The sequence below is a fragment of the Periophthalmus magnuspinnatus genome, chromosome 22 (genome assembly GCF_009829125.3).
Source record: "Periophthalmus magnuspinnatus isolate fPerMag1 chromosome 22, fPerMag1.2.pri, whole genome shotgun sequence".
NCBI classification, from domain to species: domain Eukaryota; kingdom Metazoa; phylum Chordata; class Actinopteri; order Gobiiformes; family Gobiidae; genus Periophthalmus; species Periophthalmus magnuspinnatus.
This window is the reverse complement of record NC_047147.1, coordinates 8,980,535-9,001,255: the sequence shown is the minus strand read 5'-3', so window position 1 is coordinate 9,001,255 and position 20,721 is coordinate 8,980,535. Positions and strand designations below refer to the sequence as shown.

The 20,721-nt window shown below is 37.5% G+C and overlaps 1 protein-coding gene across 1 annotated transcript in view; it reads left to right on the top strand.

The window, feature by feature from the left end:
* atrn (attractin) overlaps positions 1–20,721 on the top strand; it is a 162,274-nt gene that overhangs the window by 11,741 nt on the left and 129,812 nt on the right. The window contains exons 2-8 of the mRNA XM_033987846.2: positions 3,682–3,765; positions 8,726–8,839; positions 10,617–10,745; positions 13,677–13,873; positions 17,012–17,180; positions 18,489–18,579; positions 20,120–20,369. Coding sequence (XP_033843737.1) covers positions 3,682–3,765; positions 8,726–8,839; positions 10,617–10,745; positions 13,677–13,873; positions 17,012–17,180; positions 18,489–18,579; positions 20,120–20,369 — 1,034 coding nt within the window. The remainder of the gene's footprint in view (positions 1–3,681; positions 3,766–8,725; positions 8,840–10,616; positions 10,746–13,676; positions 13,874–17,011; positions 17,181–18,488; positions 18,580–20,119; positions 20,370–20,721) is intronic.

Here is a 20,721-nt window from a genome sequence, read left to right as displayed (position 1 = left end):
TCAAATCTGTGTGTTTATTACAAGTTAAACGGAACCACTAGACCTTTATTCATGCTTAAATCCTCAAAGGGATGCATTAAATATTTGATTTTCAGAAATGTACAGTAAAAAGTACTATTTAAGGTAATATGGGCCAATTCACGTAGAAGCTTGAGGGCTGAGAAAAATAGGTCTGAGGGACGCATTTGGCCCCCGGGCCGCAGTTTGGTCATGCCTGTTGTAGCCTCTTACAAACTACTTCTCTTGTCAGTGTGTCACCAGATGCAGTTCTATAGCGCCCTCTGTGGTTGGATGTCATTGTTTGGTCTTTGCTTGAGTTCAGTTTAATTCTGGTTTGGTTTGGTCCTATTAGTGTCAGTTTTAATGCAATATTTAAATGCGAAACCCATATTTTCATGCCAACAATCGTATTATTTTACATTTTACAGAAAACATAAAGGCCAAGTAGTTTCAAACCTCTGATCACATTTTGACTACTATGTGACTTGCTATTTACCACGTACGCATTTCTGTAGGTATTGTCGTTCTCTAATATTTCTAAGTAGTGTGTGTGTGTTTTGTCTTCAGCAGAAACCAGTCTCCCTATAGACCACAGTCTCATCACATACACATGTAATTACTGCACCACTGTCCAGCCCTGTTATTTAAACAGGCCAACACTGGGGAGTCGCCTCTAAATCTGCCTGTGACAAACCAAAAGATTTGTAAGGAAAAGCAAGCAAATTAGAAGATAAAGAGTGATTATTTTACTCCTGATCTACTAAAATGCTACCTTTTACCATGTATTGCTCGTTATTACAGGACTTGTTCTCTCAGCAAAAACGATTAAGTCTTCACAGTTATGTTAAATATCGTGTGTGCCAATTAAAAAGTCATAGTTTGCAGATGGTGACCTTTATAAGCCCTCTGTCCCTGTACTTGGACGTGCTCAGACCACAGCTCAGGGACTACACTCGAGTTCTCAATAACAACACCGAAGATTGTTGCCTGGAGACAGATTTGAAAAATTTTGGTGAGATTCAGGAGACGCTTGACAATGATGTACGAGGAATCACTCTGCAGTCCCCGTCTCGGACTCCAGGGGGATTACATTTGGAAAACCTCTGTAAATTTGTCCTCACTAAAGGAGAGCAATATGTTGTTGCTAATTTATAATCTGCCGTGTTATTTGGTTTATTTTGTCTCTGGGTTACCTGCCTGTTGGGACCGCAGATGGAAATTAGCACCTTTGGTATTATCTCGTCTATTTATACTGTAAATACAAATGTTCTTTAATAGCACTGACCCTATTAAAAAGAGTAGATCATAAGAACATACAAATAAATGTGTAATGTTGTTGCTTATTTATGGTTTTTCACCTACAACTAAGTCAGTCTTTTCGCAGTCAGCTTGTCAATGTGTGGATAATATGATTTGGCTATAATTGTGCTACATAAATAAATTATTGGTAGATTCACTGAGGAGATTATGTTTCTATGATCTGATTTTGATGACATTATAAACCCACTAATTGCAATAGACTCTGCAGTGAGGAGAGTCTCTGAACCACTGCAGTGTGAGCCTCTAATGACACAATATGATTTTGCAATGGGACGTCCCAGGTGTACTGTTTATGTAATCTCTCTCTCCCTCTTTCTGTCTTTCTTTCCTCTTATCCTCTCTCTGTCAATCCCTCTATCTCTCCATCTATCTCTATCTCATTCTCCCCTCTATACTCACCCTCATTGTCTTCCTTTCTCCTATTGGGACTATCACTTTTTAGTCTCTTGTTATTCTCTTTTCATGCTTTCTCTGCCTCTTTCATTCTCTTCTCTTCCTTTTCTCTCTCTCATACACTCTCACACACTCTTTCTCAACCCCTCCTTCCCTTGTTTTTTTCTCACTCTTTCTACTTCGCTCTCTCTACTTCGCTCTTTCTATTTCACTCTTTCTATTTCGCTCTTTCTACTTCGCTTTCTCTACTCTTCGCCCTTTCTATTTCACTCTTTCTATTTCACTCTTTCTATTTCACTCTTTCTATTTTGCTCTTTCTACTTCGCTCTCTCTACTCTTCTCTCTACTTCACTCTCTCCCTTCTCACCCCCCCTCTCCTTCTCACTCCCTGTACTTCACTCTCTCCCCTTCTCTTCCTCCCTCTCTCCTTCTCACTCCCTGTACTTCGCTCTCTCCCTCCCTCTCTCCTTCTCACTCCCTGTACTTCGCTCTCTCCCCTTCTCTTCCTCCCCCTCTCCTTCTCACTCCCTGTACTTCCCTCTCACCCCCTCCCTCTCCTTCTCACTCCCCTTACTTCGCTCTCTTCCCTCTCTTCCTCCCTCTCTCCTTCTCACTCCCTGTAGTACTTCATTCTCTTCCTCCCTCTCTCCTTCTCACTCCCTGTACTTCGCTCTCTTCCCTCTCTTCCTCCCTCTCTCCTTCTCACTCCCTGTAGTACTTCATTCTCTTCCTACCTCTCTCCTTCTCACTCCCTGTACTTCGCTCTCTTCCCTCTCTTCCTCCCTCTCTCCTTCGCACTCCATGTACTTCGCTCTCTTCCCTCTCATCCTCCCCCCCTCCTTCCCTCTGCTGTGTCATCACTTCTTCATTGCTCAGCCTTTGGCCCTGTTCTGGGTGGAATCCTGTTATAATGAGGTTTAATCATTGGCAGCAGGCTGACTGTCCCGGGACAGCAGCAGGAGTTTACCTGTACGTTTTCCATCGCTGCTGACTCACTGTTTAATAACAAGAAATGGCTTTTACTGCACCATCACAGCCACTACACACCAGCAATCACTAGATATCAGTTCTCCTCTCTCCTGAGTGTGATTTAAATCTCAAAGGGCTGAATGCTGTTACTTGATTTGTAACAACTACTACTATGAAATAAAAAAGTGAAGTAAGTATTCACAAAGTGGCTTGCAGTATCTTGTGGATGTTGTTATTATTATATGGGGCGATAGTAGCTCACTTTGTACAGCTCAAACCACTAACCTTCACTAATCCGAAGGTTTGTGGTTTGAATCCCTCTCTTGACATAAACACGATTGAGCGTTCACATCCACTGACTCACAGGTCGGCGGTGCAAATCCAGCTCCTGCAGATGAATGCTGTCATTGTGTCCTTGGGCAAAACACTTAAACCACCTCGCCCCTAGCGTCTGTGTATGAATGTGCGCATGAACGAGTGAGTGGTTCCTTGATGTAAAGCGCTTTAGGAGCTTTGAAGGTGGAAAAATGCTATATAAAAATATGACCGTTTACCATAAATGTGTATAAAAGGGCTGTAACAAGTTGTACAGGCTCTAAAAAGCATACAATTTAACAAAATATACTTGGACATTCAATGTATAATTAATACATTGAATTTCCAACTATATTTTGCAAAACTGTATACATTTGTAGTGCATTTTAGAAATATATTGTCTAGTAATGATGAGAAAATTGCTGTATTATTATGGTACTTTACTGGTTGAATAACTGCGCCATCCATACATGTAGTATTGGTGACTTTCAATTTCTATACTAGACTTGTTTAATATATTTTATCTCTTGAATATAAAATATTTCATTTTATTTAAGTAAACTGTAGTCTGAACAGTCTTGCTTGATTACATCCTTTTAAGACGATGTGCACTTGGCCTGATATTTGATACATTCTTTAATATTCACATTTAAAACATTTGTCTTTCTCTCCTCTGTCCTTCAGGTTGACCGGGCCGTCAGGACACCTCACCGATGGACCTGGGAACTACAAATACAAGACAAAGTGCACCTGGCTCATTGAGGGAGAGTGAGTGTACCTTCTACTCCATCTACACTGCACTGCAAACACTGAATACTGCTACTATTACTACTACTACTACTGCTACTGCTAAACGTGCATGTGTCTTTAGAGAATGCATTACTCAAAATATGGACCCAAGTGTGAATATGCGCTCACTGTTAAAAGTTAAAGGTCAGGATAGGTGATATTAACAATAATTACATCATTTTTGGGGGTTTTATCGTGACGTCAATTATCAGATTAAGAATAAGATAAAACCGAGGTAGCACTTTGAATAGACAGTAATATTGCACAAATACAAAAATGTCGCCTTCTACCTTTTTTGGTAAATGGTCAAATTTTTACATAGCGCTTTTCCACCCTCAAAGCGCTTTACATCAAGGAACCGCTCACCCATTCACACACATTCATACAGTAGTGTACGCAGACACTAGGGGTAAACTGGGTTAACCGTCTTGCCCGAGGACACAACGAACAGCATTCATCTGGATTTGAACCACCACACTTCAGATCAGTGGACAAACAACTGAGCTAGTGTCGCCCCTTTTTGTCAGTTTTGTCAGTATTACATTACAAAGTATAAGTAGCATCAAAAATACAAAAGATAATTGGACTTAAAAACACAAACTAAAACTACAATATTAATTTACATCAGTTAATTAAAAAAATAACATGAAAAACAAGGAGTAGTGGTCTAATATATCATTGGTCTTAACCTGGAATGGGAGGAAGTGTCAGACGCAGTATTGATGGGCTGCAGTTGCTCTTATAACTGTGACTGGGCCTCTATGAAGTGCCTGGATGTTGATGAATGGATGTAAAAGCCAAAGTAAGTGAGAAATCCAATACTGCCCTATACTTCTGTTGTAGTCAGCAGCAGCATCGTCGCTCCAACAAATTATCGATTCAAGTGTTTGAAATCTGAGCAATTCTCTGTTAAAGTAGACTGGACTTTTTTTTTTCTTAACAAATAAAAAGTCAAAATAAATAAATAAATGCAAGTCAAATAAAGTACCGTCATAGTAACACATTTCAAAGTGCGATAAATTGCAGAAAATATAAAAGATAATATTGATTGTATTTATGTCATTTTTCTGAAACTTTCCTCTTGTTTCCATGGATATGTTATTGCTTTGCCTGCAGTGTTCCACAGTATGGCATTTAATGTGCCGATCTCTACTGACAAGAGTATTTTACACCATTAGGCTTACAGGTCAGATCTGTGGAGAGGTGATGCTCCTCCCTCAACAATGTTTATGAATGTTTTTCAGGTATTTTTGAGTAATAAATGCACCTGTAATTGAATAAGTGCAAGATGGATAACTTTAATCCGATACTATAGGACAGTACAGGCGAAGCAATAAGATCTCCATGGAGACAAGCAGGTGGCCGACCCTCCACCTGAAAAGTTACATAATGCACCTTTAACATATCTATGACTGTAATGATGTATTTCCTTGTACAAATACAATGTACACACAATATAAAATAATACTATCATTACTATCAAAATAATTACTATATCAACTTGTTAAGAGTGTGGACTTGATCTTTACACAAACAACGTCTTTTTAATGGGTTTTTTTTATGTTTTACACCACGAGGCTAGGGACTATTATGTGTATTTTAAAGCAATAATATCATGCGTTGTTGTTAAAAAGGTATTTTGTTGTCATATATGTGATGAATTTTACTAATGTTTGCATTAAAATTATGTGGATTCCGTAGAAATAAATATGGCAAATATAGAACGAGATAAAAAGCATTTCTCTTGTCACATGTCTCTCGTTGACGTGAAGCTCGGGGCTTATCTGTGACGGCAGTCTCTAAATCAAATACATGAATAAATGCATCTATTCATAGTGCTTCCTGTACATAAAATTCTTTCTAAATAGATCTTTGTATCCGCACAGTTTTGAAGTCTTTCACATTTATTCAAGTGATTCTAATTGAATGTACCACCGGCAATCTCTCCAATGCTCCGGTCTGTTTGAATACTTTTAAATGACACTTTGTGGTAACATAAGTGATGGAACTACGCCTGTCACGATAACACATTTTGAAGCATGATATATCCTGTGCTGAGAAATATTGCAATAAACAATACAATTTGAAGCTACTTTATGCCACTGACACAAAGCAAGATAATCCCAGTGAACCAGTTTCTCAATAGACCGTATCATTCAAAAGACCTGAGGTGCAAAAAAATAATCGAAGGAACCAATAATTAGTCATAGAAGTGATTTATTCAGCTTTCTACAGCTCACATGTCACTATTTTAATAGATACAAATTGCATACATTTCTCCACTATCGTAAAGAAAATGTACACACAATAATTATTAAGCGCAAAAATACAGTTCCAGATTTCATATACTGAACGATAAGTCAGTTATAGTAAAGAAAAGCTGCACTTTTCATTTTTAGATTTTTTTTGACTGGAAGGCTTTATGCAGGGGTGCCCAAACTATGGCCCAGGGGCCAAATGCGGTTCTCAGACCAATTTTTGATGGCCCTCATGCCTCCTCCTAAACTGGCCCAATTGATCAGGATGTATTTTTTACTCCAAACTGAAGATATTCTACCTCTATAACCTGAATAACATCACACTGCATTGTGACATAGACCTAAAAATAATCTTCCAAGTCTTATTAAAGGTACAATGTCTCAAACCTGTGTTAAATTCCCCATTTGACTTATCAACACCGGTCTGTGGCCCTCTGCTTCAAATATGTTTCAGTATCCGGCCCTCGGTGAAAAAAGTCTGGACACCTCTGGCTTAATGGGACTTAATTACGTTGTGAATTTGGAAGAATAGAAAGACTGGTAAACTGTCACTGAAGTTTGAATTCATGATATAAACGTGGCAGGATGACCTTACCATGTATCTACCCCAAACTGCACTCACAACACAACAGCGTGGAAGTTCATGCAAAACAGCGATTTTTACAGAAAAGTACTGGGAAAAGGGTGTGTTCATGAGTAAAAAAAGGCAGATTAAACTCATGATTCACTCATCATCAACTAACTCTTCACTCCATGCCTTCTCCTTTCTGTCATTAAGCCAAATAAATAAATGGATATTCGCCCTTCTCTCTATGTAACTGCTGCTGTCTGGCTCGTCATTTTGCTTTTAAAATGTTCGTATCAGCCCGCTAATGATCTTGGTATTTTTATTTCGCTATTGTGTCCGTAAATCAAGATACGGACATTGATAACAGACAAATCAGGCGCCGCTTTTCCCCGAGGTCCAAATATGGAACTCTGCTTTCAATTCGCCCCTATTAAAGCCAGCGTTGACGAGCTTCATCCTCCTCATTTGGCTGGAGCCGGACACTGTTGGTGACGTCACGCTCCCTTAGTCCACTTCATTATACAGTCCACGGTTTAGCCTCACAGCTAAGATAAGACCATTAGATAGAGTCGACTGTCATGCAAGTGCACAAATCTACAATAAACAAGTGAAGTGCATTGTAAAACACTGAAACAGAGAAACAGAAAAAATGTAGCTGGTTAAAGGTGGCCAGTGTTTTCTAAGCTCTTGTTAATTATTCACCTCACACTGTTTTGTAAAGAGAAGCTGCAGTTTGCTCTAAGCTTGTTCATGAGTGGGAGTAATGTGTGAGTTTGACTGGACTAATTCAGACTGTGGGACATAAAGTGGCCACTGTTTTTTAAAGTGAAGATTTAATAGTGAAAGTAGGTCACTTTTCAAACTGCTTACTTACACTGCTCTGGTGTTATGGCGCTGTAAACATCGATACAACTGTGAAAATGGGTTTTTTAGGGTCAAATTATGGCATAAAAATGATTTGGTTTCTAACTGGGAACGTTTTTTTGTTTTAAGTAATGTAGGCTATAATCAAAATATGTCCCAAAACAATAATGTCACAACTTTTGTCCATGGTTGCAGCTCAGTTTTTATGAAAGTAAGTTTAAGTAAATGTTCATCACATGCCCCAAATCACAAAAAAATACATTAAAACTGACGAACATGAATGGATTTTTAATTGCATCCAGTCCAGTCCAGTAAAAAGATGGAAATGCTGATATTGATTGATTGATCATGATTATTCTGGTCTGAATATAATAATTACTACTAAAAATATAGTTGTGAGATTTTTAGAAGGAAAACTTAGTCATTTCAGTTTCAAAATTTTGATTTCATAAAGCTGGCCACGTGCTTGAGGAATAGCGGGAAAGTTAAATCATGATGTATCTTCTCACAATTATCAGTAAACAGTAAACTGATATTGTGACATCCCTTATTGCAGAATGAATATATGTTGAGTTGATTTAAGGTGTTCTATCTGTCCTTCAATGAGCAAAATAGACTTTTTTTTAAAACATTTTAACAGTTTTTGTATGCTCAACGTTTGAACAAATGCCGCCATAGTACCACTGAACAAATATCGGGATCAATTTTCCAAGCTCAAACCTGAGTGGCTGTTAAAAGCATTGTATTGACATTACTACACGACCTCATATGACTTTTTAGACAAGGATAACATTATTTTTGACTCCAACGCATTCCACATAACACTTTCCGATGTAGTGTACAATAACTTTTAATCATCCTACATTTTCATTTGACTCCAAAGTTAAAGTGGTACTGATATTATCCGTGGAGTGGTCAGTAATACAATTTAGGCCAATAGTTCAGTAGTTGCTTTTGGGTTGTGTGGTTTGAATGCTGTTAATATTCAACATTTTATGACTTTGTTGGTAGCAGTTGTTTTGTTAGACAATGCACATGACTAAATCTAGGTCGGTCACTAACTGAAACTTTATGGTGCCACCTGCATTATTTCTTTTTTCAATCATTGGGTTAATTATTTGAAAACGGTCTGAAAGTTCACAATGAGTATTTATTTTGCTGTCCTTGCCCTATAATGCTCCTTACTTAGATTTGTTTAATAACTGAAACCCATGCAGATGTTCTGATGTCTCTGTCCTTGTGTTTTCAGACCAAACACGATCATTCGACTCCGGTTTAACCACTTTGCCACCGAGTGCAGCTGGGACCACCTTTATGTGTACGACGGAGACTCCATCTACGCCCCCCTACTGGCAGCATTTAGGTAAAACAATGGGAATGGTCATTATTTTACAGAAATCTGATTTTGTTGCTATAGTTGTTCAATACTATGCAGTCGTCTTAGTCTTGTATATATTGTCTGATTTTGCCATTTTCATAAATTATCAGTAGTTGTCCATTTTGATGATCTAAAACCTGCCACACACTATAGGATTTTTCAGTCTTAAACGATTTTTAAGACAAAATCGCAGACCACAGGCATGAGAAGAATCACATGGAATTTTAAATTTTACGATACTTCCAGCACAAAGATTGCAGCGAGATATGGCAGTGAAGAGACCGTGCACCACAAGCTAAAAGTTGTAAGCGCACCTCGTGTCAGCTGTTTCCTGTCTAAAATAATATGAGTCTTGCTTTGAGACTTTGAAGTATTCAAAAGATCAGAGCATTGCACTACTAGTTTAGATCAAAATCCAAACTGTTATTTGTGAAATGTGGTGCAATAGTTCAGATAAATGCTTTTAATGAGCAAAAGTCTGGTGATGAAATACACAGGAAGTAGAGTCAATACTGCAAATCTGGAGCAGCTTGACTGATCCTCACTGCATGGATGTAAATGGACACATGTGAGGAGCTAATCTCACCTTTTTACTTTTGAAGAATGCTTCAGGCTGGATTAATAGCACTGTTTTGTGGACTGGTTGTCATTATTTGCAGAGGACACATTTTAATTCATAATATGGATGAGAATGCTGCAGGTTTTTTTTACGAGAGATGAGTAGTAAAGTCTTGAAATTATATTTGCTGTTTCCTGAGTTCATATCGTGCGCTTCTGTGTCCATCACTCCACCTGCCCCTGATGCTCTGTTTCCGGTTACGATATGACGGAGCTGCTAAGAATCGCACTGACTCCATACACATGAGGAGCGCTGCGGCTTAAAAATCGCATACAAAGTCGGGTCACGCCTCCCTGAAGTCGGGTAGAACCAAATTAGGTCCTAAATTGGGCAAATTATCCTGTGTGTTATAGTGTGTGGCAGGCTTTAGATTCAATTACTGCTAAATGTGCTTATGCTGGTAGTGTTGAAACAAACGTCATTTTGTCTTGTTGGTCCACAAAAAATAATAATCATTCCCTTATCGATCAATAAGTTAATCTTTATTTATATAGCACTTTTCACATGCAGCAAAGTAACAAAACGAGCAACACTGTCCTTACATTTGATGATTTGAGGTTGTCTGTATCATGAATGTATTTGCTAATGTCTCACTAATGTCCCTATGCTTTAACTCTATAAGTCTATCCATGGGGTTCAGAATGAGGAAAATTTAGGACCGTTGCTGTAGCAATTAGCAATTTAAAACAGAATAGATCTTTTTAATGAGAAGTCCTCAAAATATTGCATATAACAGGAAGCTTAAACCCATGAATATCCTCTAATTATCTATACGTAACTCAAAATCACTCTTGTCCTCTAGTCTGGCGGTGCTTTCTAACATACTTAGCCCTGCCACGATAACACATTTTGAAGCACAATATATTGCGACAGAGAAATATCACGATAAACGACAAGCAGGAGAATCCCAGTAAACCAATTTTAATATAGACAGCAACATTAAAGACCTGAGCGGCGGAACTGAGAAATAATTAGCCATAAAAGTTACTTATTATAACAAAAATCTCCACATTACTGCAAAGAAAATGTAAATACGATAAATATGGAGCCAAAAAATATATTGTTCCAGCTGTCATACATTAAACGCTAAGTTGATATAGTAATTATTGTGACAGGCCTAAACATACAGCTTGTGTTTGGCAGTGGTCTGATCGTCCCGGAGCGTTATGGGAATGAGACGGTTCCAGAGGTGGTGTCCCAGTCCGGATTCGCCCTCCTGCATTTCTTCAGCGACGCAGCGTACAACCTCACAGGATTCAACATCTCATACAGGTATGACTCACTAAATAGTTAAGATAAGGACACTTAACTTATCTCAGCCCAAACTGGTCAAGGTTAAACTGGTGATAGTGGTGTAGTAAAAACGTTGGCTTATCAAATATGTTTTTAGGGGATTTTTGTCAATATTATTGTGACATAATGCATTCTGCTGGTCCATATTTTTTTAAAATCCCTGCTAGAAATCAGCATTTCTTTCTTTCTTTTTTATCCTTTGTCAGGGACCATGTACAAATTAATTAATCTTACATAAGAAAAGATGATTTGTATAAGATTTCGCTACGGCTACTAATTTTATGACTTGCCTAAGGTGTAGTTATTATATGGTACCAACTATTTGAGATATTGGTAGATTTTCTGACACAAAAACTTAATTGGACAGCGTAAAATGGCGAGAGAGAGGGTAGAGACATTCAGCAGGTGACTTAAACTGCTACACGAACTGCACTAAGCACTAGGTCGATACTACTTGACCCTACAAACATTATTTCAACTTTTATCTATCTAAAAAAAAATAATAATAATAATAAAAATAAAATAATAATAATAATAATAAAAATAATAAAAAATAATAAATAATAATAATATATACATAAATAAAATTATAATAATGTAAAAGATTGTTGTGTTTTGTGGACTGGGCTCTAACATTTGACAACATTAAAGTTGTAATTGCTGTGTCAAATTGTACTGCCATATTCTGTGTTAATATAATATAAATTCTAATCCTGATATTCACTCCATGATTTCTTTCTGTCGAGTCTTATTTTAGGCGGCGGCCCACTTCACGCCGCTCTTTGGGACCTATGACGCATAGAAAGCCTATCACTCTCAGATCATCAGCCTTTGCCTCGACACAGCTGTGCAGATGTATTAGATCATTCATGTCAGAATACAAATGCCTTTATTACCATACAAAAGAGCTTAGGAAATGTAGACGGAAGCATTTCGGTCTTATAAGTTGGAAAAATAATTGGATCTTGACACATACATAGATACATAATGGGGATATTTGAACATTGTGGGGTTTACAACTTTGGTTTCAAAATAGTAGGACAGTGAGTCATGTGTTTAGTTTTTATTTTAAAGTATTTTTAAGTGTACTACAAATGTGAAAAGGGAATTTTAAAATGATTTGTAAAATAGTTAAATATTTTCTTTCTTAAAATGTAACTCAGGAATAAGGTTGCAATGATCTGCAAAAATAAGTACTACCATTATTATGTTATAGCAAGATATGCACTGAATCATGTAAACACAAACAGACAAAAAGGTATCAGCACTGAAAGCATCTGCAGGCAATTCAGGTTTTGAAGTTCGGATCCCCGGGACATGACATCGTCGCAATTATTTTAATTACAGGCTTCCACAATAGAGACTTACTGGGATAAACAAGTTTTGTAAGAGCTAAAAAGTAATTTTTCTCATGGCTTTTTCCTAAATGCCAAAGTGCAGCTCGTCCTTGCCAAATATCTGCAGAGGCCACAATAGACTGCGCTCTGTCACTGGGTTTTTGGTCCCGTTGTCATAGTAACAAGATTGAAGTTGGGCTGAGAAAAGGTGCAGGGAAATAAAGGAGGGTGCCCCCAGGTCGTCGTCTTTGGTGTCTGAGCATCAAAACACTCGCCACAGCAACAAAAAGGAGGACCATAGACTATAAAAACACACACCAAACTGAGAGGGTTAGACAGGGCTGTGTTATGTGCCATTTTTGTATTGTCAATTGATTGGCTCGATTGATAAATAATAGGTTTTGATTGGCTTGATTTAACAAAAGATGTGTTATTGGTATAGTGGCTGGTTTAGGCAACATTTTAAACTATAACAACACACAGGTTTTAAACAAGGGTTAACCTGAGTTCTGGGGCTCTATGCATCTCTAGTCTCTATTTGTCACATAGTGCTGTTCATTTAAATATATGCAAATTCAATTGGTTGGTTCTATTCAACCAAAATAGGCTAACAATGGTGGATGCTATTAGTAACATTGGCCTCTTAGTCTTGAGACAGGGAGCGATTGAGACTGGGAGCTTTGTTATCCAAGCATTCCCTGATTTTTTTTTTTTATTTTTATTTTTTCAATTGGTTTGTTCAGGTCTATAAAATATAGATTGTACTGGTGGCTCTGGGTATACAATAACTACATAAACAAAATATATAGGCTTCTAATAGTTCATTGTAACATTTAGACTTCAAAACATTTGTCTCATATTTTTATACAGTTATACAGACATGAATTACTGTCACAGCGCAAACAATTCAAGTGTAGAGATTTGATTTGGCTCAACCCTCCTGAATATGCATTATTATCAGGTTATTTCTACCCAGTGTGTGTCTTGTCTGGTCCATAGCTTGTAGTGGCACATGTCCAGATCTCTATAGACCACTTTACTCTGACAGCTTTAGGCTCCAGGCTCAGAGACCAGAGGAGCAGAGGAGCAGATGGTTCCCTCCCCAAAACCCAACACACCTGATGCTCAGACTGTCCCAACAGGTCACTCTATGGACTGATGCCTACCAAGCTAATACATGATATGCAGTTGTTTCTAATGTTATTTATAGGGATATTTTTGTAATAATTGGCAATAGGGTTGTCAACAGTAGTAATACGAGATACAAATTGATACTAAAACTACTCTCGAAACGATATACTCATTTCATGTGTGTTGATACTGGAAAAAACACATCAAACATAGATAAAGATGAACACCTTGACTTTACATCTTGACTTTTTAACATTTGTTCAGTCACTGCACTTCGTAAACAAGTAAAATGACATTATATACAAAAGATGGGCATCATTGTGACACACTGAGTTGCATTTTTTTACAGTATAGTGTGATATGGCTGAATATACGTCCTTTTTAACCCAATCATGCTTTTATCTCCAAGGTAAATATATGTATTTTTTGCCTTTTCTGTCAGGGTGAACACCTGTCCCAATAACTGCTCTGGTCATGGAGAGTGTCGACTGGCGAACCTGACTGGTGCAGTGATGTGTGAATGTGAAGAGAACTGGAAGGGGGAGGCTTGTGACATCCCGTACTGTGAAGGCGACTGTGGTTTCCCTGACCGAGGACGCTGCCAAGAGAAAAACTGCATCTGCAAAACCGAGTGGCAAGGTATGGACCTACGGATAGACAATATGCAGATCTGAATATTCATGGGTTTCAGAATGAAGAGAATTTAGGACAGTCGCCATGGTTATTAGCAATTTAAAACAAAATATTATATCATTTAACAGGAATAAGTTATCAGATTGTTGCATATAAATGAAGCAGTATGTAACTTCCTTTTAAAGTGCATTGAAAGTCTTTGGTGCCATCATTACTGTTCTGTTCCAAAGGATTCAGATTTTAAATGTTTGATAATGTCATTTCTTCATCCTGGCTGCACTTAAACGGAGCAAAGGATCATGGTCTATGTAGTTTCCTCTGCTTTTTAGATGCTGCTGCAACTAAACAATGCATTTTCCCACTGAACTTGTAATTTGCCCTTGAGGTTGTTGACTTTTGACATCATGGGCACTTTACTACACCTTTTTAAATGACTTTTTAAAATCTGTAGTCCAATTCTGTATAATCTATGGAATATGTCTGAAGATTGAAATTTAGTCTTTGTTTACAACCTCAAAACCCACCAAATTTTGCATAGTTCTACATATCAGTGCGTATCGTCTCATTCTCTCTGGCAGCATGAAGCGGGTGTGTACGTGCCAAATCTGAGCTGGAACTGTGGCTCTGCTCCCAAGAAGGATAATCCCCTCTGACGCTCGCCAATTTCATGAGCTAAATCTCAAATTAAAGTTTCATTATTTATTAATGCTGATTTTTGTTGTAGGAAGTTTGATAAGAGGATTGGAGTTTCAATAATGTATGTGTCGGGATGGAATGTTTAAGCAATGTCTGGTAATGTCTTGAATTATTTAAATAGCTGTGACTGCATGGGGTTATATCAGAGTGGACCAAGCTATTCTTCACACCTACAGACATAGCAGCTAGTTTGTGTAAAAGGAGTTCAAAAATACTCTGTGCCGTGCTTTCATAGTCTAAGGTGAAACATTTTGCTTTAGAGCTGTAGAAAAGCTCTAAATCAGTCCTGTTTCTTCACAAAATTCTACGGGTTTGTGACATTTGTTGAATTCAATGCAACGTGATTTACATTTTTGATTTAACTAAATAAAATGAAACATGCAAAAACACCTTCTTCAAAGCTTTCATTAAACTGGCATTTTGTAAAATAGATTACACAATTTTCATGGGTTTTTACTTCCTGTTATACGGCGCCACTTTGAGGGCGGTTGACAACTGACAATGGCAATAAAATTCACAAACTAGGAACTTGCTTCAGGGGTATTGCGCTACAACAATGATAGAATATTTTGTTTTGCTATGGAAATTGTCCTAATGGATATTCCCGACTTCCTAGTCCAACCCCTTACAGATCAGATCATGCAAACCCAGTGTTTTTAATGATACACCTATTTACTACAGTTACAATGTCTTATATTCCAAGTCCACATTTTACCCATGATTCTACTTCTCTGCAGCTGCCCACACAAATTCTACTACCACCATTTTGACTTTCAGTACCACTAGCACCAGACCTTCTTTCAGCCATGAGTGTAGAGTGTTTTAATTCACTAATGTGCAGTCGGTGCCCTCCTCGTCCCTCTCAATGGGCTCATATGGCTGTTCTTAATAGCTGTGTTAGTCTTGCACCACTTCACACGGTCGCACTTTTATAGTGTGCCCACCGCATAATTATCAAAGGCCAAGAGAGTTAGTAGCAAGTAAGTGGACTCTTTATTAGCTTCTTTTAGTCAAGGAGAAAAAGACTAAGTGTGCTATAGTTGCCTATGCTGTCACCAATATAAACTTTTAACAACAGACGCGCTTAAACTACTGAACAAATGTGGGTAGTTCTGTGTCTTTAGGTTTATTTTTTATTCAAGTTGAAAATGAGTAGGCATGGGCAATATATTTTTTCAGCAGTAAAGGGATTCGGATAATATTCTTGAGGGACCAAATGAACCCTTTGAAGTTGCCACTATAATCTCACTGCTCAGTTTAAAAGAAAACCTATTTTAACATATTCTGACAATACATCAGAAGTGGGTTTTATCTATTGATTTTTTTTTTTTTTTTTTTTTTCCGAGAAATGTGGTAAAATGTGTCTAAAGGTCTCGTTTGAAATCGAAGCAGAGCACAAAAAATTACCTGCAAAAGGGCACAAATATCACTTTATACCCTTTAAAACGTTTTTTATTATAGGTGATATACACAATATTAAGACTCTGCAATTAATCAAATGTAAATGAGATTGAGATTCATTTATTTGATCGTCAGTGATCAGCTTGGAACTTTTTAATCGAGGTATTTCCAGCCAAAATTCTGTCCATAAGAGCCTGTGGTTTGGAGCGCAGTTCAGAGAGATGGCAGTGATTAGAAGTCGGTATTGTTCATATTCAGGAAATTAGTTTTGAAAGCCCATTGTCATTTGTTTTATTATGATAACATACAATAGAATCAAATGTTGGCATATTTCCCGGTCCTCCCCAATATTCGAATATATCTTCACAACAACAATATAAAATGTCTCCTGTCCTTAGATTTGGCACGTCCAGTTTTGGGACCAGCCCAAAAGGAAAATGGCTGCACTGACCCTGTTGGATAGTAGCACTTACTCTGTGTTACTACTGTTTTTTGCAAGTTTACGGGAAACCCCCAGCTGTTAGTTTTTGTCTTGGAGATGTGGAGATAGTGCTAATTAGCTGCTAAGTGCTTCACTGGTCCAGCATGAAACAAAATGTTCAGGATCTAAATATCAAGTGATAAAAAAAACGCACACTTACACTAGAAATGAACAATTCTTAATATATCTTTGGATTTGTGAAAGGTCCTCCCTAAAAACAGGAATCTCAGGCCCATAAATAGTTTTGTCTGTTTTACTGATTTCAAAAAATCCTGTTACTGTAATTGTGCTTCTGTTTATTTTGGTTTCATTGTTTGAGTTTAATTACAAGGAGGAAACAGATAAGACCATTAGTGTTCCTCCATGAATAAGTTAGGAGTTTTCTGGAAGTCTTAAAATGCTTACACTTTAAATTTAACCTGTATTGAACACTGACACGCATTGATTATGTCATTTTTAGATTTGTGTTTCCAACCATTGCAACACCTGACAAACTGATATTAAAATGGAATACTAACCCATAGTTTTTTAATATGTACTGGTAATGTTCTTTTATAATATTCCAGGTCCAGACTGCTCTGTGTCTGTCCCGGCAAACTCGTCCTTTTGGACCAGAGAGGAATACTCAGACCCGGGGCTGAGCAGGGCGTCCCATAAGGCTGTGGTGGACCAGGGAATCATGTGGGTCGTTGGAGGATATGTCTTTAATGTGACAGACTACAACATGGTCAAAGCGTGAGTACATTTGTTATTGTTTACACAATTTAATTTTCATGACATGATTTAATTTTCATGTGATCTTGTACTGGGCAAAACGAGGCAATTTGTACAGAGCAATTCAAAGTGCTTTATAGAATAAGAAAGAAATTAAAATCACAATATACACAAAAAAAACAAAACAATCATTGTAAAATTAACATTAACACTAAAAGAGAGGAGTGCACAATGATTCCCATCTTTTATTTTTTTTAAATAAAATTTAAACATTGTCAAAGTAGAAGCCTGTCTCATATCTTCAGGAAGACTGTTCCAGGTTTTATCTGCATTAAAATGAAATGCTGACTACCCATGTTTAGTCATTTTTTTTCAATATCCACTTGGGTAAATGAATATCTAGTTTATTTTTTGTTTAGTATGGGAGTATCTGTAGCATTGTAAAAAAAACATGGATTTCTTTGAGGCTAATCTGTTAGACAATCACTATTCTTCAGACAGAGATTCAGATACGAAATTTTGGAGAGAGGGCAGCATGTTAAGTCTGGTGGTCGTAATGTTATGCTTGATTTGTTTTACTCTCATATTTTTCTGGGTTAGTTGAACAACCAAATTGCTTTAATGATCAAAGAAGTAACATAACTTTCTGTACATCTGATAAAATGTGCAGAGAACTTTCTCAGAGAGCCCTGCTCAAAGTCAAATGTGTAATTAAAGTCTAAAATGACAGACTGAGTGTCTCCTCCCAGAATCCTCCTCTCACTCCTGGTGTTTATGAAGCTGCTCACAGTTCAAGGCTCTGATATTTTCATCCAGAATTCACTGCACATATGTGGTGGTAGAAAGTACTTAAATTTACCAAGGGCAACTAAATATTTAAACACTTTACAGTCTTTCTCTGCATACTAAAGAGATACTTTTGGTACATGCTAAAATGGCCCTCAGTACTGTAAATGTTTTGTGAAGGTTCAGTTCTTCATCGTGTGTTTGTTCCATGACATTTAAGTACTTACATTTTTTAATAAAAGTCACAGTATATGTACAGTATATTTCTCAAAATTAATGAATTATTGTGTTGTTAATCATTGCCCTACAAAAAGGCAATGTGTGTGAGTTTTTTTATGTAATATACGGTTCAAAAATATGAATCCTACATTGGAAAAGAATGAAAAGTAGCTGTGTTCATTCTTCAAATTATAATAATCTTACAATCAGCAGTTAGTATTAAGCTTGCTATTTTAAGTTTTGCTACCAATTGAAAAGAAAAATTGAAAATACAGCTGGTGTAGCAGATTCCACTAACCCACCCATTTCCTTTGTCTGTGGTAGGTTTAACCTGAGCAGCAGGAGATGGCTGACCCTTGACCCCTCTGTGAACATCGTCGCCCCTAGATACGGGCACTCTCTGGCTCTACACGAGGTACATCCCATAATAATCTCCTAAAAAAAATATTTGAGCGCACACCCAGGCCCAAACTGTACATCCTGGACACTGTTCCCTCTGCTGCTGGTGGTCTATTTATAGCCTCTTCAGTCACTCCCATCCAGCGTCCATGCAGTCTTTAGTTTATTATGGAAGACAATGGGGGAAATATCGATTGTCTTTGAGAAACATTATAAACTCCACTGTGCTTTATATCTTCTGATGGAGCCTGGTTGATGTCTTGTATTGAAACGTGTGGCGTTTTGAATCGCTGGAGTGAGTGGTGAAAGCTCCCTGATAGAATTATAAATGAGGAATGGGGGAAGGCTGTCTACGCTGTGGTCAAGGCTACAGTGGTTTGAAATGCACAAATCGCATCAGAGAAAGAGAGAAAGTGTCTGAGCCAAAAGCTTAAATCTAAACAAGCATGAGTGTAATCAGAAGTGATGCAATATTATGGGCAGAAAGATGATGTACAAGCCATGGCCTACAACCACTGCTAATAAGATCAATGTTTCAACAGATTACAGTCTTTAAAAACTCTGCAGCCTCGGGCGTTGTAATGTGTTCCCATGGCATTTAATTATAATATAGGCTTTATTTAACATAAAGTAAACAGCTAAATGTTTTGGTGTGCATTGAATTTTAATTTGGATGGGTGGGCGATAGTGGCGAAGTATATTTATATTTTTGGAGGATTATTCAGATAACATCACATCATATTTTGCAGTTTGAGCTAAAATGTGCATGTAAAAGCTTTGGTTGAAGTTTATGTATTGCACATTGGACATGATATTTGATTGTTGTTAAAAATTGTGAAATTATATATTTTTGAAAGGCTGTACTGCAAAATGTATAAATATTTTTCTGTTTTATGTTTTTTGCCAAGTGAAAATAATCAACATAAACACTTCAAAAGTTACTTAATGTATTGGATTATGGTTCAAACTATGTTGTAGTTGTACTTTCTCACACAAGATCAAGTCATTAATTCTAGTTTAAAAAGTAGTTAAAGTCCTCAAACCTCCCACCTCCACTGCAGCAGCAGGAGCAGCGGTCCCCTCCTGTCAGATAGATCCCCATATCCTGCGTTCACCTCAGAGGGAAAATGCCAGATGCTTATTTTGTCTGCCCTCAGTCTGGAGCAGAGCCAGAGGAAATGTCAAGTAGTTAACCTTGTCTGGGGAATAAAAAATGCAGTTTTGTAGTTGAACAATGAAATGGTTCGATTTAAATACTCTACAGATATTTTTTTTACTGGGGGATTGTTTTGACTTACTGAGCATCAGAAAAAAGAAAAACACTATGTATTGAAGTTCTGTTTCAACAATATGTACAAAAATGCAAAAAAATGCAATTTCTCTATATTCTGTATTTTTATCATACATTATTGTAAAAACAAGTCAAAGTTTTGCTGGTTTTATGACATATAACAAAGTAGTGCTACCCCTCACATCACTACTGATCTATATTTGTTCTATATTTAGACTCAAATAAATATTATTAGTTATAATAATCAAGTTATTGTCCTTTTTAGGGTAAGATCTACATGTACGGAGGAAAGATTGACTCCACCGGGAATGTGTCCAGTCAGCTCTGGGTCTTCCACATCCAGAACCAGACCTGGGTCCAGCTCGGCCCTCGGGCCAAGGAGCAGTACGCTGTGGTGGGACACTCCGCCCATGTCGTGCCCCCCCTCAGAGATGGAGACAACCCTGTGATGTTGGTGCTGTTTGGGCACTGTCCTCTGTTCGGATACATCAGCCTAGTGCAGGAGTATAACATCGGTGAGGGTCCCCAAATCCTGAAAAATGTGTCTTTGCATTTTTAATGTGTCCCAGAGCCACTGCCTTCTGATTTCATTTAATGAGATGGAAGTTCATTACATCAGCTAAAGATTTATTTTGGGATTGTGCAGAAACTTTGCTAGCATACTTTTATTCTCTATCTAAAGTATAGGCTAACATGTTTTATTTGACGTTAGCTAAAATAAAGGTCATAATAATGCACTGGATTCATATAGTGCCTTTCAGGACACCCAAAGTGCTTTATAGTGCATTATGCAGTCATTCCACACTTGTAAGCTCCTTCTGTAGCCACAGCTTCCCTGGGGTAAACTGACATACATATTGTGTGAAT